This window comes from Pavona decussata, unplaced genomic scaffold (genome assembly GCF_977016875.1).
Source record: "Pavona decussata unplaced genomic scaffold, jaPavDecu1.1 SCAFFOLD_40, whole genome shotgun sequence".
In the NCBI taxonomy this organism is placed as follows: Eukaryota; Metazoa; Cnidaria; class Anthozoa; order Scleractinia; family Agariciidae; genus Pavona; species Pavona decussata.
The window spans coordinates 1,222,170-1,245,806 of record NW_028145462.1 but is presented as its reverse complement, the minus strand read 5'-3'; the positions used below and the strand labels follow the sequence as shown (position 1 = coordinate 1,245,806).

Sequence of the window (23,637 nt, the reverse complement as noted above, 5' to 3'; positions counted from 1 at the left end):
TAAATTTTTTAGATATTGTTGAAACAAGAAAGGGATGCAAAGTTTTGTGAAAACGGCCGTTAGAAATCTCAAAAAGAACGCGAGCTATCTGAAAAACAAAGTTTTCGTAGGAAAAGCGGTGAGCAAGTGAAGGTGTCATAATCCAATTTATGCGGGATCGTGTTGACATATTACGCGGCAAAATTTACCCGCGATCTCGAATATCCGGCAAATTTGCATATTTTGCCATCGTGTTCATCGCATGTCACGGCGTTGTATGTAAAATTGTACTGTAAAACAGCGTTCCATTTTGGATTCAAGCATTGCGTAAAAGGCTGTTGTGAAGAAAGCGAAACTAGAAAAGTCGCCTTGGGTGAAAGTTAAGAAAAAAACGGGGCCAAAGAAGGTCAAAAAATCATTTGACGAAGCCTAAAAACTTCAGCTGGCGGAGAGCGACAAAGGTTCTTTGTACAACCAGTCAGATTTTCTTTCAAACCCATCCTCGTCGAAAGACATCGGGGCAAGCCGGATAAAAATTAACTGCCTCGGCAGCAGAGAAATTCGAGGACAAGAAATCGGATAATGGAGGGTCAAACATCAGTTCGGAGTCCGAAATCGAAGATGCCGGCAACAATTCAGCCACTTTCGCCGTTGTTGACCGGCTGAAAATAAGCAGCGAACTTTAGCGCGCAGCCTCGTGTACTAATAGCGGTGAGAAGTGCGTGTCTCTTGTCAACTCCGCTGGGGCTGCCAGTTTCATGTTCTGCATCTATCTGCCGTTTTCTTCTTTGTTTTGGTTTCGCCGGTCGCTTTCTCGCGCCAGACTTAACTTTTCCCATACAGAAATCGCTTTACAATATTACAGTAACACTAAATGCTTCCGCGGGGAATTTCGATTGTTTCTTTTTTAGCTACAAAACTCCCCAGGGAATGCTTCTTTGTGTTTGATTGGCCGGCGGCGTGAGCGCGTTGACAAGTATTTTTTTAATGAGGTGGGAAAACTCTGAAAATGTTTCACGGCCGAAAACACGGGTTTTGTTTTTGCGCGAATTCCCCATCTTCAAATGAATTAATAGGGTATGTAGATTTGCCAGATTTCAACGAAATTTGGCCAAAATGGTCATCAGATATTAATGCATCAAAGTGTGTCAGGCTTTTACGAAATTCAAAATATTTTTCCCGTGACGTGTTAACATCTGACGCGACTACAAAAATTTTCCATTGTCCATCTTTAGGATGGGTTTTCTCACAAACCAATAGGAATAAAGAAAAAGCCTGACACACTTTGTTAGCCTATTATCTCCTGATTGATATTGTGCAGTCTGTTTGGTTTTGCGCCTTTACGTGAGAGTGGGTAATCCAGTTAGGTAAACGTCGCTAGTAATGAGTTTGCAGGCCTCTGAGCGCTTATGTATCCAACAAAATAAAAAAACATTGATATTTTCGCAAACTTCAATTTATCAGCTTTACAGTGATATATAGTTTTCCGTGGTTTTATCGAAAGCAGCGCGCGCACGCTAGATTTTCCTGAAGGCACTCGCGAAACATGGAAGTAACCTTAATCGATTGATATTGATAAGTGATGAACAATCGATGCACGGGTTTTCTCTGTGATTATCGATTTCATCGATTATCAATTTTTATCGATTATCAACGCCAATCGATCAGTTAATTGACATCGATTGTCATCGATTGGTTCTCATTTTTGATGCGTTTTATTTTCAGTCAAGATTTACAAAAAAAATCTGAGTCCAAACTGTGGCCTATAGTCCTCTTGTGACCGGTGGTAACTGTGTTTCGGACAGAGGTTGTACATGTTGTGTTGTTGGCTTTTTCTCGCGCAGCTCTAAGTTAGCTTTTACTATACGGCTCACCCATTTAAGCCTGCATGCAGTAAACTTTATTCATTTTTTACCCTGTTCACTTTATGCACCTTTGTTGGGACAAAGAAGTAATAAAATGATTACCGAAGCCTATTCACGTTTATTCTGGTTTATTTTATTACAGTTCAGTATAATTACATCACCCACCATTCAGAACTCACTCGTCTCCAGTCGCATCTGCATACAAACAATCCAGTGAACGAATTCAAATCTGAAACATTTGTGCGTACTGCGAGCGCGTATACATACATGCTGGAAGGTGTTGAATACCGAAATTTTTTTAACACCAATCGATGGCAATCGATGAGTTGCGACCACTTTTGCGTGATTATCGATTGGTCATCGATTGGCCGATGCCAATCGATGCCAATTAACTAACAAGGCAACGATTGTCATCGATTGATCGATTGATTTTTCGATCATCGGTTTCATGTAATATGTCAAAAACGAGGGCGAGTGCTTTATCACGGGTTCCAAATACTGAGAAACAGATGAAAGCACGAGGCCGCAGGCCGAGTGCTTTCATCTGTTTCGAGGTATTTGGAACCCGTGATAAAGCACGAAGCCCGAGTTTTTGACATGTCTTCTCAAATGAAACAATAAGAAATTAATCTCATTAAAATGCAAATGTTTGATCTCAGATGAAAAACATGTTTCATCTCAGATGAAAACCTGGTGGTGTTTCATCTGGTGTTTCATTGGGGTATCAAGATTCATCCACCTGACCGAAATGGAGGTCATTTATTGGCTTTTGACTGCATGAATTATTAATGAGTTTGAGAACGATTGTTCAAGCCCTGTCTTTTCTTACGTCGCCTGTCGCTATAAGATAACTAGTAAAGGGGAAGCCGCCGCTTTTGCTTGTAGCGTTTTCACAAAGACTCACTGTATTACGACTATTACGGTAATTTCCAAAGCGTTAAACGGAGTCAGCTCTTTTTAAACGTTTTCTTTCAAGCGTCAAACGGATACTTGTGTCCTATTTGCAGCATTAACAATTTGGGACGTTCATTCAAGAGCGAATTTTCACCCGAACTTTCGATAAGCAATTTCGAAACTTCGCTATTCTCAACAATATTTCGCTCGAATAGATTTATTCGTCGGCTTTTTGACTGAAGAGCAGCAAGAATTTTCGTTTTGACTGAGACAATACATGCGGTTACGGTGGTTCCCCGATAATTCCGTAGCGCTGATAATTTTACCCTCTTCAACCGCTTCTGCTTCGGCCCAACAGCTTTGCTTGATGTGATCGGCTTCAGTCCCCATTTCGTTTTTCCCCTGATAATCATTGCATATTACAAAATCGGATCATGTGTCTTATAGGGGGCCTCGGTCGATGGTAACGGTCGATATGTCGGTCGACTCACGGTCGACTGACGGTCGATATCTCGGTCGAGCCTCGGTCGCTACTCGGTCGACACTCGGTCGATAATTGGGGATGACTCGGTGAAATATCGGTGAAGTATCGGTGATGTGTCGGTGAAGTGTCGGTGTATTTCTATCTATATTTCACCGCTTACCGGCCGATAGTATCGGCCGATATATCGGTCGATAGTATCGGCCGATATATCGGTCGATATTCCATCGATATGTTTTTTCGACACTTCTTCCTTATCTCGATCGACATTCATGTACATCGCGCACCGCAATGTCGGACCCGAAATGGGGTTCCTGTGGTGCGTGTGTGACGTAAGCCGAACCGGTCAGGACCGGTTTTGGCACTAGAACACGAGGAGAAAAAGAGCGAGCGATCTTGTGAGTACGAGCGAGTTTATCAAACGAGAAACGAATAAATTTTGTTGAAATCATCGCAACAGTCATATCAATAACGACCGATAGTCGGTCGATAGTCTGTCGTTATCTCATTTGATTCTTCCACCATTGCATCATTTTACCACGTTAGGTCAAGAGAAAGCGCAAAAATATGCCAGCGTATTACACTGTAGTGTCCCGGTTTAACGGGTTTAAAACAAAGTAAAATCCTCGTTCCTTTTTCGTGTCGACCGAGTATTGGCCGATGCATCGACCGATACTTTACCGATACTTGACCGACGGTTCACCGATAAATTGCCGACACTCTGGCGATGCTATCGCAACCGACTGTCGGTCGATTTCTCGACCGAAGATGATCCAATGATCGGTCGATACGTCGCCTATATAGCGGCCGATGCTCGACCGACACTCGCCCGATACTCGACCGATACTCGGTGGATACATCGACCGAGATATCGACCGTGAGTCGACCGTGTGTCGACCGACATATCGACCCTTACCATCGATCGAGGCCCCCTATAAGACACAAGATCCACAAAATCGACGTGCGCGTACAACAAACACCGGAGATATCCAACGAAATAGTGAAGGAGTTGATTACTCTTAAGCTAAAATTGGGTCAGTGAAGCTGGGGATTGAGTAATTTCAAAATGCTTAGTTGCTTGGAGTTGCTGATAAAATGTGTTTGGAGAGATTAAAGGACAGGAATTTTGTTTTCCTCTTATTTTTTAGACATTGGTTTTGAGATTCCTGATAAATTTGTTGTTGGCTATGCCTTGGTGAGATCAACTTTAATGACATTGACTTGATGTGTTTTGTTCATATTTAAAAAGTGAAATTTAATATCTTGAGAGTTAAATATTTTTTATTGTTTTCATCGTCATAATTTAATTTATATTTTATTTATTTTGCAGGATTATAATGAATATTTCAATAAGTGTTGAACCTTTTTGCAAAGAATGTTGGCCATTGGCCTTGGCTAATAATATTCATCCCTTGGATGTTTAGGCAAATTCAAGTTCGTCTATCTGTTCTGCACCCCTGCCCTCACCACTCCCCTCCCCACCCTTGAGATATGCCAGTCATGTAACATACATACCACAGTAACTTGAAAGCTGCCTTTGAGTTCATGCTTACCCCCCACCCCCTCCACCCCTCACTTTTCACCTCACCCCATCCCTAAGTACATGTACACCTACCATGCAAAACTTGAATACATGTATGACAGTAACTTACTTGCAGGCTGTCATTGAGCGTCTACCATACCCCCCACCCTTCATCCCCCACCCTACCCTCCCCCCATCACTTTTCACCTAACCTCACCCCTGAAGTACACCTGCCATGCAAAACTTGAATGCATGACCGTAACTTGAACACTGTCTTGGAGCTTCTAGCAATTGTATAGTTAAGCCACATTAGGCAATTTTTTAAAAAAGTGAGTGGACATAATACCGGTAAATTATTACAAATTAGTTTAAAGAAAATGAGAATCACGTTTTAGATGACTTTGTCCTTGGTGCTATTTTCCGAGCTGCTTAAAATCACTTTGAAGGACATTTTACCTCGGCACCGTCGATTGACCTGGTTCCTCAATTTCCTTAATGTTTGTGTGGTATGCATGCAGTGATAGTACTAAAACCACAAACAGTAAGGTACTGGCCTGATTTAACGTAATTTTAATACAAGTTTTTGGTTCTTTTCTCAACAGCATATCTGTGTTATTAACGAGAATGGGAAAAAGAAATACGCCTTGTAGCTAGTATAACAAATAGTATGCCAAATAAAAATCCTGACTTTTTCAACATGAAGGTCTCCATCAAAATTTCCTTTTAACGCAAATAGCATAAATACAGATATGTCTATCTTTTCATTTGCTTTATTTTCCTAAATCTGTATCTGATACAAACAGACAGTGAGTATGCTTACCCTTTTGAAGACGTAAATCACGTAACCTGAACCAGTCAGAATGCAAAGCAAATACATGTAGCGCGGGCGGCACCAAGCGCGGGAAAACACGCACGAACAAGTCACGAGTGGTTTGGGGTTTGCTTCTCATTGGTTGAGAGAGTGACACGAGTTTTGCTAACCAATCACAGAGCGCAGCAAACAGCGAAAGGAACCAATCAGAAGTTTAAGCAAATACATGTAGCCGGCACCATGTAGCGCGCGCGAGAGAACACGCACGAACAAGTCACGATTGGTTTTGATTTTGCTTCTCATTGGTTGAGAAAATGGCGCGAGTTTGGCGAACCAACCATAGCGCGCAGTAAAGGAAAACCTTCATTATTGTGATAGTAATACAGTGCCAACAGTTTATAAACTCATATGCATGCAGCAAATGTTACCCAAAAGTCACGCTAAAGCTAAAGTTTCAGTATTCAATTAAATACAGCGGTTGATCTGACTTTATGGTGGCGCTATTTGAGTATGTGATAAACTACTTTGAGGCAAATGGGCTGTGCCCCTTCTCAGTCAAAATGGTACCAGAAACCATGAAAGAGCCTGTTTACAGTTTAGGCTTGAAAAATTGCCATGTTCTTCCTATGTGTGCCGCTGAAACGCGCACAAAACGGCGATGAAGTGTTGTAAGATGGGTGTATCACAGGTAACAGCCTCGTCTTCAAAGCGCTTGACGTGCTCGAGGTAGCCTGCGTTGTTTTTGTTATAATCGTTGAAGTGATGCTCAAACCTGATCTCGTCTTCTTTGAAACATTTGCACATGGCTCGTAGCAGTCCTCCTCTATGAGTAGATAATAAAATAGAACAATAAACAACCGGTGCCAGTGCTAATTGTGTGCCGTATATTTTAGAGGCTTGATATCAGTCCAATATTAGAATGACTTAATCAGTAATGGCAAAGACCAACCCGAGGTGACTTTTAAGGTGGCTGGCATTGATTTCCAACATTTATATTTTAACGGATCAATACTGCCACTCTTTATCAGTTGATACAACAATAATGGAATGAAACAAATGCCTAATCATTGGTGAACAAGTTATGGTCGTTTTCTCGACATAATAGGTCACCCTGATAGCAACAGTATAACCAGTTAAAGACACCCCTAATTCAAGCTTTAAGTGGTTGTAACACAAAAACGAGTTAGGTGACTCATTTTCTTATGAAACTATGATCAGCATGTTAAGGGGGCAATACACCTAAATTTGAATGAAATTTGAAGTGGTTTTAAGAAGGGATAGAGGAAAGAAAATGATTTTTGGAACATTAATAGACATAATGATACCCACGCAAGAGCACCCCAGGTTGCCAGTGGACTAACTTGGTATCCATCTATTAATTATTAACTACAAATTCCAATTTTAAAACTTCACTAAATCTTTAATATTTCTTACTTCTCTTTCTAGAAAAACTCCTCCTCACAAATATACCTAAAAATTCACAAAATACTCCACAACACAGATTCACGATATGATGATAGAGTTTTTGGATTGCTTGAAACTCGAACGAGATATTTCCATTAAAGCCACGTCAAGTGGTGGAAAAATGGCATTCAGGTGTAACTCCCCCTTAAGAGCAACCTAACAATTTTCGAAAACTTTAATGTGTCAGGAGCTTTAAAATCAATTAAGGGTTTAACGTTTTAGTTCTTTCTCGCTTCCTTACTGCAGGCCCGTAGCAGGGGGAGGGGCAAGGGGGGGGGGGGGGGGGCTTGAGCCCCCCCAGAATTTTGGACGTTAAAAAACAATTTGCCAAAAAAATGATAATAAAAACAGATTAATGTGCACTGATCAATCAGTCTTGAACTCTGATGCTGCAAGTGCCTTTTCACAACCTTCAATAATTTGTCTACTACCTGTCAGTTTCCTTCGCTAACAGTTTGTCTTCAGTTATATACAACGGCAACGAAGGCAGTCCTACCTTGTGAATCGGAAATAAAGGCAAAATGGATTGAAATCAACCAATCGCAAACCGTGAAAGCTGTTGAAATAAACTACTTGTTTTTTTAAGACATCCGCTCATTGATAGCAATATAAATGCCCTTAGTTTATAGCAATTTAGTATTCGCGCGTTGTCGAAAGCCACACAATTATGTCCTCTCAAGAGCAAAATTTTCCCGCAGTCGCATTCTCAATGCCCGATTCCAAATTTAAAAAGAGAAAGAAAAATTTGTCTTCGTTTGTTTGCATTCTCCTTCAGACGTGAAATTAGGAAATTTCACGTGGTAGTCCGCGTTAAAAAAAAAACAAAACGGCAAAGCAATGTACCAAAAAGTGTGACGCAGGTGCAAAGTTATTGATTTGCTTACTAAATCTACTGCTTTTTTATGTTCTCGTTGCATCTTAAACTCCCTAATCTGTCTGGTTTTTTTATAATTATAATAATTATTATTTTTTTTTTTTGGGGGGGGGGGGGTAGTTTTGTTTAACCATTTTGCTCAGCCCCCCTAGTTATTTTAGCCTTGCTACGGGCCTGTGTAATACTAAAATTAATAGCATATCCAGTTTTCCTCCATGGCTAGTTCATCCTGTGGCCAGCCCCTAAAATGGTTGATATACAACATCTTTGATATCTTGTCAGTGCAAAGCTGAATTTAAACTGTGAACAGGCTCTTTAAACTGAAAGAGCTGTCCTAATCTTGGGGAGAGCCATGGGACATTTCATTTTACGGGCGTCATTTGAAGAAAATATTCGTCAAGTTCTCTTCCTCCATTATTCCTATGAAAGAAAGAAAAAAAATGTGATATGAGTAAAGTAAAAAACAGACATGTTTGATGGGGGCTCGAGCCCATGACTGGAACTGATCCTAAAGGTAGCGGTTTGGGCGTGGTGTATGTCGTTGCATTGTTTCCTTGGACAAAGACCTCTACCGAGTTATATAAATGCCAGTCCAGGTGACGAAATGCTGTTCCCATTCATCTGGTATCGTCGGAAATATGAAAGCTGCGTTGAAGATCGTCGACTGAGTTAATATCAGCTTTCATTCAGGAATTAAACCAAGGAAACCTACCGCCTGTGTTACATGCAAGCTGTAACTACCTTTGCCTAGGTAATGTATAAATATAAATTAATTTTCTAGATTCAGTGCTATTTTTGCGATTGATATTTGCAAGTTGCGGTAACATATTTTTTTGTCTCGTCTGTGGATTTATATTCGCAGGAGTCTTATTAAGGAGAATTTATTTTATTGTAAGTATACATACACGAGTTCGCCAAAGGAGGGCTGTGGCCACAAAGCAAATCTCCTGGGGGTCCTCCTGGGGTGCCTGTCTGTTGTCACCTCTAAGCCTCTCACATGAAGAACGTAGTTCAAAAGGATCTGGGAACTAATTTCTAAATTTCAATATGGCGCAGGTTGGAATCCCTAACAGAGTATTCGGTCGCTTTGTTCGCCCGTTACAGCGGCTAGTTTTTAATTACTGTAAACGCGGAGGAAGCAGCAGAGGAATAAGGTAATGCATTAACTGTTGAAAAGGATTTTGTCTTTTCGCGAAGCTCTTTTGACCGGCATCACCTCGTGTGTTTCTCTCAGGGAATACGTACATTGTCAAGGAGATCGTGGAGTTTGCAAAGAACAATCCTGAAGTTACAATTTACGTCAGAGAACGAAATGGGAAACATCCCAGGATCGTTGCAAATTTTCGTAAGTTACTTAAGCTTAATGGATGTCTAATTAAGCTTAAATACTGTCTTCAAGTGGTGTTAAAAATGACCTTACTCTCTTACACCTATTGAAGGGATTAGGAGAATTTTCTATGATCACTCATTTTGCATATTAACCCCTTGATTGTGCTTTTTTTTCTGCATAAAATAAAAAAAAATCACGTTTTATAAGTGTCAATGTATTCAGCGCAGAGCACTAATTGGAGACACTTTCCAGATCGAATTGGTATTTAGAAATGTTGGTTTTTGAGGAGAGGGGAAAACCGGAGTACCTGGAGAAAAATCTCTTGGAGAAAGGACGAGAACCAACAACAAACTCAACCCACATATGACACTGAGTCTGGGAATCGAACCTGGGCCACGTTGGTGGGAGGCGAGTGCTTTCACCACTGCATCATGCCTCCTCCCCCCTAGTAGTACAGATGTCTCACCCTTGTGGTCTACACTTAATTATAAAAGTGTTGTCAGTTAAAAAATTTAAACCGCAAAGGATAAGAACCAACATCTTTCTGGCAAGCATTTGACCGAATTATCAGCTTATTTATCTTCATGTTGTTAGAAGATAAAAGTATGTGCAGTTTTTAGGGCTTAAAATTTGCATTTTGCTTGCAGACAAAGAAAAAGATACAAAATATGCGCATGCCATGCATTGTTTACAATTATTGAAAGTTTGCACAGGACAACTTTTTTCAACTGAGTGCAAATACACAACAAAAATGCATATGAAATCAAGTGTGGTTGTGTATTTTACTCATCTTAGTCCTGCTGATCAATTGGAGTAGAATAAAAACCATTAAGGCAGATTGAGACCGCTTGACTTTTGCTTATGCCATACCAAGAGGTGAAGAGATTGAGGAGAAATACTTGAAATACATAAATTTGAACTGGGGATGGAAGAATGCTGCTTAAAGGGGATGTATCATGCAAATTTGCTGTCATTTCAGAACCCAAAAATGTTTGTCTGTTAGCAGAAACAAAGAAATAATTTGCCAAGTAATAATTTTTATCACCACATGACAGTGTAATAAAACTGTCGATAAGTGCCCTTGGCCAGAGACAGAGTAGGCTGGTATGGATTGAAACTTGAAAAATGTTAGGCTAATTTTTTTCAAGTTCTTGTATTTTTGTTTCCAAAATGTGCTAGAACAGATAACAAGTTGTTCTTTTAAAGAATTGAGTTGATATCCTTTCTCTTGTCATTCTAGAATTATTTGGCAGCTGATTGAAGATCTTATTTCATCATTTTAACAAAAGATACCAAAAACCCCATGATACTTCCCCTTTAAGATACAGACATTACTGCAATGGCTTGTAGTTCAAGTATACCACTTCCAAATTCTTTTGTATTTATCTACTTTTGTGTTTTAGTGAATGGCAACAGTAAAATAGTAGAAGTGAAGAACAAAACTCCAGAGGAGATTGAAGAGTGGGTTGAGAGACTCAGACATGAATCGGGAGTAAAAGTACAAAGGATAAGACTATTTTTGGCACACAGAGAATCCTTCCATACAAGAAACGTGGACACCATTCCTAAACAAACCACCATCACTGAGATGGTCAACTGTCAATGGAGCTATGGCTTAAAGACAATCAAGCAGTTGACTCTGTGTAAATGCATGTAGTCAACATTGCAGACATTGGCGAGAAATTACCAAGTTTGGGCTTGTTCAACAAGGTGATAGTGGCACCTTTTTTTGTCCTCTACTTGGAACTCTTTTCCACTTATTACCTTGTAAAAAGCTAATGTTTTGAGAGGGTTGTTCAAGTTGGGAAAGATGTTGGCAACAAAAACTGTAAAGTGGGCAGCTTATGCAGTTCAATGGGCCATTTCTGAGTTGCTAAATGGACCTCATCATGGAAGTGAGGCTAAGGGCAAAGCTTTTCACATAAATATTAGTTTTGTTTGCATATGAATGAAATGTTACGAAATCTAGCCATCATCTGTCCCATGACCGAGCTAGTGAGAGGCATGGGTCTATTCCTTACTTGACGTCACAAACTGATTTGCATCGTATTAAGTCTTTGTGAAAATGCATGCAAAGCAGTTTGTGACGTCATGTAAGGAATAGACCCATGCCCCTTACCAGCTTGGTCATGGGACAGATGATGGCTAGATTTTGTAATTTTTACAGCTAATAAAAAGTCAAGATTTAGTTGAAAAAAGGCGCAAAAAGGCTCAATGCGTTTCGAACAGGTGCAAAGATTTATTTAAGCGAAAAATTTTTTGGGGTTAAGGGCACTTTAAAGGGATTCAACATCAACTCAATTGGAAAAAATTATAATTACCAAAATTTGGAGTCATTTTTATGTCATGAACTGTTGCTTCTCCATTTTTGAATTTCGGGTAATATACTCGTACTCTTTCTGATCCATCACTTTCTTTGCATTTCACATCCCTTTGAAGGTTAAAGTTGAAATGCACTGCAGCAAGGATATGCCTATAAAGGAAAAATAACCAACATCAGCATTTCTATAGAGGCCATGCTTTTGGGCAGATTGGTTGTTAACAAGTGTTTTCCAGAACAATGCAAACTCAGACAATCCCAGACAGAAGTCTTAAGAACACTAATATCCACTTAAATATTTTATTAACAATCCCACTTGATAAAGGTAATTGGAAACAGCAGGTAGCAGTAACACAAATTAACTGCAGATCATAACAAATTATTGGTGTTCATATTTACCTGCAATAAAATCCCTCCAGACAGCTGGTTTGTGCAAATGGAGAAGCTTGTTTAATGCCCTTCATTAAACTGTTGGTGGTTAGAGCTGTACACAGTTTTTCGTAGGCAATGGAACCTTAAAAATATCAACAAAATGTGGTAATGTGGCCAATGTGACTGTGAGCTCAAGAGGAGGTGGGGGGGGGGGGGGGGGAACAGAAATAAAGGCTTGTCAAACTGAGTTATTTTGACAAATAACTCAAGACAAATTTTGTCTTGCAAAGGCTTAGATTAACCAGTTTCTATAAAGAAGCAAATAGTGCCCAATTGTCCTCTTCACATGATATAGCCTACAAAATAAGTATTACAGATGTAGAGGGGGGTTTATTACAACACAATTTTGTTTCAATTATTTTTAGGTGTATTTACCTGCTTGGAGCCACTTCCTTGGCTGTATATCACCATGCCCACACTTATTGAAAACTGGATCAGCAAGGGAGGAATGCTTGTTGACAATGTGGCTTAAAAAGGACTTAAACTTTGCCCATATGACTTTGCCATTTCCACTGAATGTAGATGTGGCGCTCCAGTATAGATGATTTTCACATGGCTTTATCCAGTCTGCCAGAGCCTCACATCCTGATTCCTTTGACAACTTACTTAGAACTTTCCTTATTTCTAAACAAGAGAACAAATGTTTTATCTTAGAATTCTACATGTAATCACATTTTGTATTAGTTATTATAATTTTACACTTGATCCCCCCACCCCCCCCCCCCCAATTGACCCATGAAAAAGGAAAGCAATGCATTTTGTTTACACTGTATGTGGCTACTATTGTTATAAACCACAGAATACCTCACTGCATTGTATGTTTTGTTTGCCATTTGTTTTGATCCAACCGCATTGAATTGGTGATATAATGATGTTAGGCTGACATCACAAACACAATCATTTAACAGGTTAACTTGAGTGGTCATATTTGTAGTCCATACTGTACTTATTACGTAAATGGTATCTTCATCCATAGTGTCCACATACTTACTCTTCTTTAAATGCCATACATCAAAGTAGTGAACAAATTGTTCTTCAGCACAGTTTTCAAGTGAGAGGCAATTTTGATATGGCGGTCTGAAATGAAGGTCTGTATTAAAATGCCATAGCCCAGAAGATACTGGATACTTTGTTCGGAACCCATAAATTCCATGGCTGGGCTACTTCCAGCTTGGTTTCTCTGAAAAAGAATAAAGAAACTAAGGATTACACCAAAAATTTTACCTTCACCTGAATGCACTAATTTCTCCAAGCATTCCCAAGAAAAGTTAAAATCAATTTGGCATTAACCAGGAGTTTCAACAGTAAAAACAGAGGAATTTGATTTTTGGTTCAAGTTATAGGAATCAGGATGTATGACCCTCCATAAATATTAAATTCCAGTGAATGATGTCCTGTAAAGAAAACAGTAAGTAAAACACTCAAGCTCTCTACATTCCTATACATACCTGGATAAGAGCAAAGTGAATGATCATGAGCAAAGAGCAGCAGAAGATGGTGTAGGCCCCAAACTTTGCGCTGTGTCCCATGCTGTCGTGTCGTCCATCTCCTGCTATGATGACACCCTCTTTAAGGGCCTTCACCTTCTCCAGCAATTTAGCCTGGTATTTTTGCCAATAGATAGAGATGGTTGGGAATAGTTTGCTCTGAAAGGATTTTAAGACAAAGCATTACACACTGACAATTAGACATTAATTTAAAATTAATATTGAAGATTGTTTTGTTGTCACCAAGTTGTAGCACACATTTCATAATTACTACTACATTATGTTTTGGGGAATAAAAAAAGATGTTTTACTTCATGTAAAAACCCCTTTAACCCCTGGTGCCCTGAATGTATTAAGTAGCTTACCCTTTGGTACTTGAAGAAGGTGTTAAGGGACACACAACCAAGGCCCATGTGTGCAAAAATGTGTGACACTTTTGTCACAGAGCCACCAGCTAGCAATATGGCTATACACAACAGGAAATTGCCAGCTGCAATACAGGAGTTTGGCATATCTGGCTGACTATGCCAAGTCTGCACTTGCTGGGAACATTTTGGGTTGCTGCACGTTGAAGTAATTACTGCCTTCGTCCCAACCTGCCTAGCCTCCAAAGCGGGGTTGTCTGTCTTGCACGGCAGGTCTATTCCGGGGGTGAGGGGTGGGGGGTGAGGGGTGGGGGGTGAGGGGTGGGGGGTGAGGGGTGAGGGGTGAGGGGTGGGGGGTGGGGGGTGGGTGGTGAGGGGTGAGGGGTGGGGGGTGAGGGGTGAGGGGTGAGGGGTGAGCCAATTGTTCGAAACGAATTCTAGTCTGAAATGTCAGCCGTCTCTTCTCCCTAACCCACAGGGGGTTATGGGGAGGAGACAGCTGACATTTCAGACTATAACAATTCAAGATTCAAGACTGTAGTTTCTTTCCCCTATTTTACTGAGATCTGAGACGCATCTAATACCCGACATTCACTAATGGAGTGTATTGTAACGTAGTACATGTGACACTGATAAGTTTCCTGAGAACTATAATTTTTACATTGTTGCTAATTTATTTGAATTTAATCAGTGATTTAATTCACACACTATCTTAGGTGCTAAAACAAAATGGGTTCCATAGCAGCCCAGAAACCCCTTTCCCTTTGTCATACTGTCTCCATATGTGACCCTCCACGCGAAAAGAGGGCTTATGGATTTCACTCCAAATAGTGAATTTTTTTCACGGTCACGGCGCGTGTATTTGAAACTTCACACTGTGAGGTGGAAATTTCACGCCGTGTTCACGCTATTCCGAAACGTTTTCACTCTGGGAGTGAATCTGAAGACTGGGAAATAAATTCACGCCGCCCGGTCACGCCGTGAAAGTAAAATTATAAAGGAGTGAAATATTTCACGCCGTGAAATGTAAACCTCGCCGTGAAACTTTTCAATGGCGTCAGAGTGAAAAATAATGAAAATAGTTTACTAGGATCCGGTTACGTATCGCGGCGAGTTTAATGAACAAAATGCCCCAGTAAACATACTTCTGAAGTATTATAAAGCTTAATCCATTATTTACGCCAAAATTTCACAAATAAAACACAATATCCTTAATAATAGTGTTTTGCTTTTGTTCAGCCAGGTCAACTTTCAAGTCAACTTAAGAACGTGTTTTGTGATCATTTGCATGAAATCAACATCTTGTGATAATGTTGTCAACAGCCTGTCAAAGTTCATTATTCCATTGGTTAGTTTATCGGTAGCCTGAAAAATGAGGCGCCTCTTATCGCGCTTTAGTATCAATTGAGACGCGGTTGTTGGCAGACGTAGTATCTCAGAACTATAAACCTGTGATCAGGATCTCAGTCTTGGTATTTTAAAAACCATTCCTGCAAAAATTTAGCGAGCGACCGCGTAAAAATAAATAAGAGCACTGCTAAAATTGGGCCTTATCACAGGTTTAATGGGGAAACCGACTGAACTTCTGTCAAGGGACATTTAAACTCACCCCAGTTAAACTCACCCCCCACCCCTCACCCCTCACCCCTCACCCCTCACCCCTCACCCCCCACCCCTCACCCCTCACCCCTCACCCCCCACCCCTCACCCCCGGAATAGACCTGCCGTTCAGGTGACAATAGGATCACAACCAAGTCACGTGGTTGGTCTGAGAAAACTTTAATGATTTTCGCTTCAATTTTAATCATCTATTACCTTGGCCGAGTGAATGAAAGAAAAAACGGGTTTTCGTGAAAATTTATGTGAAGAGAAATTTATGAACAGGAAATAAGATCAAGCAACGTGTCTTACCGATGTACGCAAGTATGTTTCTTGGTATCTCAGCTGTTAACTGTTGTGTTGATGTTGTGATCACCCTTTGGCAACAGGACTCCACTGGCTCCTTGACATTTTATAATAATGTTCAAAGCATCTTAAAACACATCTGGGCAACTGCACTTCCAATAGTGAAATCTTCCCTAATATTTACATGGTATTTTAGATGGGAGTCAAAACTTAACAGGCACCATGGAGGAGGCGTATTGATTGATGTGTGTGATCATATAAAACTTATTCCTTGTGATACTCCCTAGTGCTACTCAGGGTTCATTTTTGTTGACCTTTTATTCCTTAACAACTGTAAAATTACATTAAAGCACGAGATTCCAAAGAAAGCTGCACCAACAGTGATCTCTGCAATGCCACTAAGTCCCTCAATCAGAAAAGAACCTCAATATTCACATTTTGATACACAGATTGCCGATGACTACAGAGGTTATTCTCTAGATATGTTTTGCTTGCCTAAACACTATGAGGAAGATGTAGAGTCTATTTTGATACCAAAAGGACTTATCTGTGACAGGTAAGCACTAAACACTGAGACAAAAAGGTAATTTTAGCAATCAAATCTATATTTTTTAACAGTGGCCAACCAAATTACCTGTTATCAACTCTGTGATAAAACCAAACATTTGTTTCTACTTCCCACCAACACAGGACTGCAGTTTCTTTAGAAGCTAACCCTCTTATCAATGTCCCTTTTATTTTACTTATTAAGTAGTTAGTCTGTAATACTCTCAAGTTATTTTATGCTGTGGAAACTGGGTTAAAGGGGAAGTATCATGGGGTTTTACACCTCTTTTGTTTTAAAATGGTGAAATGAGACCTTCACTTTGCTACATAATAATGCTGGAACAAAACAACGAGAGGAGAGAAATCAACTCAATTCTTGACAGGAACAACTCATACTCTGTTCTAGTACATTTTGGAAGCAAAAATACCAAAACTTGAAAAACATAAGCCTAATGTTTTTCAAGTAATATGTCAAAAACGAGGGCGAGTGCTTTATCACGGGTTCCAAATACTGAGAAACAGATGAAAGCACGAGGCCGCAGGCCGAGTGCTTTCATCTGTTTCGAGGTATTTGGAACCCGTGATAAAGCACGAAGCCCGAGTTTTTGACATGTCTTCTCAAATGAAACAATAAGAAATTAATCTCATTAAAATGCAAATGTTTGATCTCAGATGAAAAACATGTTTCATCTCAGATGAAAACCTGGTGGTGTTTCATCTGGTGTTTCATTGGGGTATCAAGATTCATCCACCTGACCGAAATGGAGGTCATTTATTGGCTTTTGACTGCATGAATTATTAATGAGTTTGAGAAGTTTCAATCCATTCCGACCTACTCTGTCTCTGGCCAGAGGCTTTAATCGACAGTTTTATTGCACTGGGGTGATAATTTATAACAAAACTAGACAATTATTTTTTTTGTTAATCTGTTGTCAGACAAACATTTTTGGGTTTTGAAACTCCAGCACTGTGAGCCAGGAGTGGCTCTTGTGCGACCTCACTGTTATATCCTGTGCCTTGTTCTTCTTGAAATCACCTTACTTATTAGATAGCATGTGGATCCCTTGCTGGATTAGTCTTTGACAGGGACGGGAAGTGGGGTCTTGCTTTTGTGAACCATTCTCAGTTGCCTTCATATAAATAGGCTGTTCTCTGAACAGTGGTCATCCTTGAATGTCTGTTTAATGTCTTTTAGAATTGAAAGATTGGCAAGGAACATCTGCCGTGAAGTTGGACAGGGCCCACTCATTGGACTGTGTGTGCTGAAAGGGGGATATCAATTTTTTGGTGACCTGATGGATTGTATCAGGTCAATCAGTGCTAGCAGAGGTAATTTTAAAACATTGCAATCACGTTTTTTTTTTCTAGCCTACACCAGGAATCTTGGAAAACTATGGAGGCATCTCTTATCACAGCTAATCATTGGTATCATAATAAGTATTGATTAATTTTAATGATACTATGTCTCTTAACATGTGTCTTTTCTAATTTCACAGACCGGTCAGTCCAGATGTCTGTCGATTTCATCAGATTGAAAAGCTATGAGGTAATTTCTACAAAATTAATGTACAGTTATATACTTTCCAGGCACATATCCATAATCTCCTGAGATTTGTGGATGCCAACACAGTTACAAGGCTTATTGACCCAGTTCTATATACATCACTTTCTAAATGTCCAGCACAAAAATGTTAGTGAATTAATAACACATTGTTTTGTATGAGTATGCGACATTTTCTATACAGATTACAGTTTAAGTTTTATTTTTTCTTTCTGTTTTTGTTGCAACTTTAACTGCAGGATGACCATTCTTCTGGCGAAGTTAAAGTGATTGGAAGTGATGATTTGTCGTCATTAAAGGGAAAGGTAACTTAAGATTGATTTCCTTCGGCATTCAACTTGTAGCTATGATGCATAGAGTGGTGTTGTGACGCCCACACTATGGAATATTGGTAAAGTTGCATTTCTTGTGAGAAGGCTGTGGACCAAATCGGAGACCTTGTCCTGTACTTGATAAAAAGAGTAAGCTAAAAGATGGATGGAATAAGCTTCAAGTCTCAATAAAGCTTTACTATCAGTATCTTGGTACAAAATGTATAATTTTGATTCTGTTTTACATAATTTCCATTGAAATGTAACATTAAGATCCTTACGTAAGGAAGGTTATTCTCAGGCAGAGTTAGATCACTTGTTTTCAAGTATTGTGCTTCCTAGCATCACTTATGGGTTGCCGTTATATGGTGCTTCTGAGGCGGAGCTGACAGCTATGCAGTGTTTTCTAGATAGATGTTACAAACGTAAATATACATTTAAATCTTTTTCTATCAAGAACCTTCTAGAAAAGCAGGATAGAAAAGTATCTAGTAAGGTATCTGGCATAGACTGACACCCTCTAAGGGGACTATTACCCAAGAAGAAAGTATCGACTTACAATTTAAGGAATCTAACAAGTCAGTATCCGAAAGTTAATACAGATAGATTCAAGAACTCTTATGTTAATCGCCTAATTTTTAAATACAATTTAGCTATGTGAGCGTATTTTAATTGTAAATAACTTAGATGTATGTACTTTTTACTCAAATATTGTGACATGAGATATGTATTTTTTAACTTGTGAGGAAATAAAGACTTTATTATTATTATTATTATAATTATTATTATTATTATTATTATTATTATTATTATTATTATTATTATTATTATTATTATTATTATTATTAACTGGCCAGACACACAGAATACACTGTAGGTTCCTGTCTCTTACAAAACAGCTTGCTTTTAAATATAATTTGTGAAAACAAAATGATTAAAGTAATGAAATCATCAGGTAAACAGTTCACCTCCATATTAAAACTGTTTTTAGAGAACCAAAAAAGTATAAGAACAAAAATTCACCCAACTACTGGGTAATTCTGATGACTTTGTTGTTGTTGTTTTTATAAATGCAGCATGTTTTAGTTGTGGAGGTAAGTTTTCAAATTTCGGTCACTTATCAGATGTTTCAAATCTTTCATGTCTCAATTTTTTGGCCCTTTGACCCTCCAGGAACAGCCCGTCCTCTTAAGTGTAGGTTGCAGTGTCAATCATTATTCTATTGTGTGTTGTTGTAAGTTGTGATTTGTAGCAGTTAATGTTGTAAACCTTTTTACTTAGCTGAACATGAGGACAGTGCTTGGTGTCATTCAACTTTCAAGTATCATGAAATTCTAAATATACATTGTATCCCCTCCAGCCCCCCTCCCTCTCCCACCCAATATTAGATGTAAACACCCCCCCCCCCCCCCACACACACACACACACACACACACACACACAATAAAAGTTAATTTGCATGTACCAATAATAATTATTAATATTGGGCTAATTTGGCCCAATTTGACAAAGAAAAAGAAAGGAAATGAAAGTATGAAAATCAGCCTGATTTACAAAAATCTGTCACAGTGAAGCAGATGTTTTGAATTGGCAGACGTCCACTACTCCACGCTACACCGACAGAAAAAGAAAGTGGCCAAGTGCGACAAAATGTAAACATGTAAATTGGCCAGCATGACTGAACCTACTAATTGGGCCATGTAAATTGGCCTTTGCAAATGCAAGGTGGTGGGCAGCTAGATGAGTTTGTTGTCTTAGTGTGTAAGCTTTGCTGTCCTCACTATGGTCAGAATGAACCCGTTTGAAACAAATTAAACTCCCCTGAAGTTAAACCCAAGGGCTTGTCTTCAAAATTTCAGCATTCGTTGTTTTTCAGCTTAATCATTGCTCTTTCTGTTTGGTTTGAATAAATGTAGGATATTGTTGCTGGAGCCACTATGCAGAAACTGTTAACGACTCTTACAAAGTTCAACCCAGCTTCTGTCAGAGTAGCAAGGGTCATTAAATAGACGAAGGGCAAACCCTCAAAACATCAGCACCTGAATCTCTTTACGGTGGCCAATGCACCTTTAGTTGTCAATGCTGTTGGTAAACCAAGCATTTGTTTCTATTCCCCACCGACGCAGCACCACAGTTTCTTTAGAAACTAACCCCCATATACATTAAAAAAATAATAATTTATTGACAAGCAGATCCATTGGAGTGCTTCAAAACAGCTGTTGTTTAACTATAGGATGACAATAATGTAGCAAAATAATTTAGAATACAAATAATGTGGAATTGTTTAGGGGTGTATTGGTAGTGCCCCAAATTTACTACAGTGTCTAGAAGCAGTGTTCCAGATAACTTTCAAAACCAGAAAGTCCATGAAGAATTTTGAGGGGTCAATAGCTCTGGTTCTCTTTAAATCTTCGTAAGTTTGCCATTCATTTTGTTGGGCCAGGAAGCCAGGCTTCTCGGGTTTTTGACCGGAGACCCCTCTCTTATCTGGAACACTGCTAGAAGCACTGGATTGTGTTGAATTCTTTAAACAAATGCATGTCTTTGGTGGTCAATAGAGTCTTTAATAATGATCTTGTGTTCTTACCTCTTGTTTACTGGTTAAAAGAACACCTAGGAGTACTGGCTATCGGCCGGATTGTAAGTCATATACTCGTTTTTTTGTTGTCTCTATTTAAACAAAATTCAATGATTTTAATTTCCTTTAATTACCTTTTAATTAACCCAATCATTGATTGCAGACCCTAAAAAGGTCTTTGCACACCCCTGTCTCTAATATACCTGAGGACTCCTAACATTGAGAGTGGGGCTCTTATTTGTTAAGGGGACACTTATTGGAAGAAGAACACTTATTTGAATCGTTATATAACTGATCTTGACAAACTGTTGGAGAAGCATGCCATATTGCTGGGGGTAACTCTACCTGTAGTAAGCTAAAATTGAGTCAGTGAAGCTGGGGATTGAGGAATTTTCAATATGCTTAGTCTCTTGAAATTGCTGATAATATGTGTTTGGAGAGATTGAAGGAGAGCAATTTTGTTTTCCTCTTATTTTTTAGACATTGGTTTTGAGATTCCTGATAAATTTGTTGTTGGCTACGCCTTGGTGAGTTCAACTTTAATGACATTGACTTGATGTGTTTTGTTCATTTTTTAAAAAGTGAAATTTAATGTCTTGAGAGTTGAATATTTTTTATTGTATATTTCATCTTCAGACTTTAATTTATATTTTATCTATTTTGCAGGATTGTAATGAATATTTCAGGGATCTCAATGTAAGTGTTGAACCTTTTTGCAAAGAATGTTGGCCATTGGCCTTTGCCAATAATATTCATCCCTTGGATGTTTTGGCAAATTCAAGTTCGTCTATCTGTTTCTGCACCCCTGCCCTCACCTCTCCCCTCCCCACCCTTGAGATATGCCAGCCATGCAACATATGTACAACAGTAACTTGAAGGCTGCTTTTGAGCTCCTGCTTAACCCCCCCTCCACCCCTCACTTTTCACCTCACCCCCACCCCTTAGGTACACCTGCCATGCAAAACTTGAATGTATGACAGTAACTTGAAGGCTATCTTTGAGCTTCTGCCGTACCCCTCACCCCTCACTCCTCACCTCACCCCACCCCTGAAGTACAGCTACCATCCAAAATTTGAATGCATGACAGTAACTTGAAGGCTATCTTTGAGCTTCTGCCTTGCCCCTCATCTCTTACCCCACCCTCTACCCCTCACTCCTCACCTCACCCCACCCCTGAAATACAGCTATAACCATCCAAAACTTGAATGTATGACAGTAACTTGAAGGCTATCTTTGAGCTTCTGCTTTACCCCTCATCTCCTACCCCACCCTCTACCCCTCACTCCTCACCTCACCCCACCCCTGAAATACAGCTATAACCATCCAAAACTTGAATGTATGACAGTAACTTGAAGGCTATCTTTGAGCTTCTGCCTTACCCCTCATCTCCTACCCCACCCTCTACCCCTCACTCCTCACCTCACCCCACCCCTGAAATACAGCTATAACCATCCAAAACTTGAATGTATGACAGTAACTTGAAGGCTATCTTTGAGCTTCTGCCTTACCCCTCATCCCTCATCTCCTACCCCACCCTCTCACTCTCGCTCACTGCTCACCTCACCCCATCCCTGAAGTACAGCTACCATCCAAAACTTGAATACATGACAGTTACTTGAACACTGTCTTGGAGCTTCTGACAACTGCATAGTTACATGTAAGCCACATTAGGCAAATTTCAAAAAAGTGAGTGGACATAATAATTACAAATTAGTTTTATTTAAAGAAAATGAGAATCACGTTTTAGTTGACTTTGTCCTTGGTGCTATTTTCTGGGCTGTTTGAAATCACTTTGAAAGGCATTTTACCTTACACCTTGGCACTGGCAAATAATTATTGTCCTGGTTCAAGTTTCCTAATGTCTGTGTGGTAAGCATACAGTGATAGTACTAGAACCACAAACAGTAAGGTACTGGCCTGATTTAACGTAATTTTAATACAAGTTTTTTTGTTATTTTCTCAACAGCATATCTGTGTTATTAACGAGAATGGAAAGAAGAAATACGCCTTGTAGCTAGTATAACAAATAGTATGCCAAATAAAAATCCTGACTTTTTCAACACAAAGGTCTCCATGAACATTTCCTTTTAACGCAAATAACATAAAATAAAATAAGCATCAATCTGTCTATCTTTTCATTTGCTTTATTTTCCTACATCCCTATCTGATACAAACAGACAGTGAGTATGCTTACCCTTTTACAGACGTAAACTGAACCAATCCAAATGCAAAGCAAATACATTTTGCGCAGGCGGCACCAAGTGCGGGAAAACGGGCACGAACAAGTCACGAGTGGTTTGGGGTTTGCTTCTAATTGGTTGAGAAAGTGGCGTGAGTTTGCTAACCAATCACAGAGCACAGCTATTAGCTTTTTTTTTATATTGTCAAACACTTTTATCATGAGCCTGTGGCTCGGGGGATTGGGAGACCAACCCCTGTGTATTTGACATTAAGTAAATTACTTACTTACAGCAAACAGTGAAATGAACCAATCAGAAGTTGAAGCAAATACATGTAGCAGGCACCATGTAGCGCAGGAAAACACACACGAACAAGTCACGAGTGGTTTTGATTTTGCTTCTCATTGGTTGAGAAAGTGGCGCAAGTTTTGCGAACCAATCACAGAGCGCAGTAAAGGAAAACCTTCATTATATAGTGATAGTAATAAAGTGCCAACAATTATAAACTCATATGCAGCAAATGTTACCCAAAAGTCACACTGTAGCTAAAGTTTCGGTATTCAATTAAATACAGCGGTTGATCTGACTTTTAATTGTGGTGCTATTCGAGTAATGGATAAACTACTTTGAGGCAAATGGGCTCCGTCCGTCCTCAGCCAAAATGCTGTCAGAAACCACGAAAGAGCCTGTTTACAGTTTAGGCTTGAGATGTTCAACCTTCTCTTCAAAATT

The 23,637-nt window shown here is 39.5% G+C and overlaps 1 protein-coding gene, 1 long non-coding RNA gene and 2 pseudogenes across 4 annotated transcripts in view; 3 read left to right on the top strand and 1 right to left on the bottom strand.

The window, feature by feature from the left end:
- Positions 1-23,637, top strand: part of LOC146483080 (uncharacterized) — a 286,359-nt gene that overhangs the window by 40,196 nt on the left and 222,526 nt on the right. The window lies entirely within an intron of this gene.
- LOC146483092 (large ribosomal subunit protein mL43-like) lies at positions 8,938-10,900 on the top strand (annotated as a pseudogene). The gene is made up of 3 exons (XR_014863952.1): positions 8,938-9,047; positions 9,132-9,235; positions 10,624-10,900. The product of XR_014863952.1 is annotated as a large ribosomal subunit protein mL43-like (transcript).
- Positions 11,513-14,415, bottom strand: LOC146483091 (uncharacterized; annotated as a pseudogene). The gene is made up of 7 exons (XR_014863894.1): positions 14,409-14,415; positions 13,825-14,099; positions 13,421-13,618; positions 12,964-13,152; positions 12,348-12,596; positions 11,940-12,054; positions 11,513-11,699 (listed from the first exon to the last, which is right to left on the bottom strand). The product of XR_014863894.1 is annotated as an uncharacterized LOC146483091 (transcript).
- LOC146483090 (hypoxanthine-guanine phosphoribosyltransferase-like) lies at positions 15,813-22,762 on the top strand. Its single transcript, XM_085106290.1, has 10 exons — positions 15,813-16,285; positions 17,471-17,604; positions 17,772-17,821; positions 18,076-18,141; positions 19,224-19,241; positions 20,064-20,142; positions 20,740-20,787; positions 21,206-21,252; positions 21,392-21,421; positions 22,692-22,762. Exons 1-10 carry the CDS (start codon positions 16,122-16,124, stop codon positions 22,737-22,739), a joined length of 684 nt encoding a protein of 227 aa, XP_084962416.1. The 5' UTR covers positions 15,813-16,121; the 3' UTR covers positions 22,740-22,762.

What these genes read in the sequence shown, in the direction of transcription:
- LOC146483090 (XM_085106290.1), top strand. Translation starts at nt 16,122, where the DNA reads ATGCCACTAAGTCCCTCAATCAGAAAAGAACCTCAATATTCACATTTT. An exon ending in TTGTTGTTGGCTACGCCTTG is followed by an intron (nt 21,253 to 21,391) that starts GTGAGTTCAACT and finishes TCTATTTTGCAG; the next exon opens with GATTGTAATGAATATTTCAG. An exon ending in AATATTTCAGGGATCTCAAT is followed by an intron (nt 21,422 to 22,691) that starts GTAAGTGTTGAA and finishes TTTTCTCAACAG; the next exon opens with CATATCTGTGTTATTAACGA.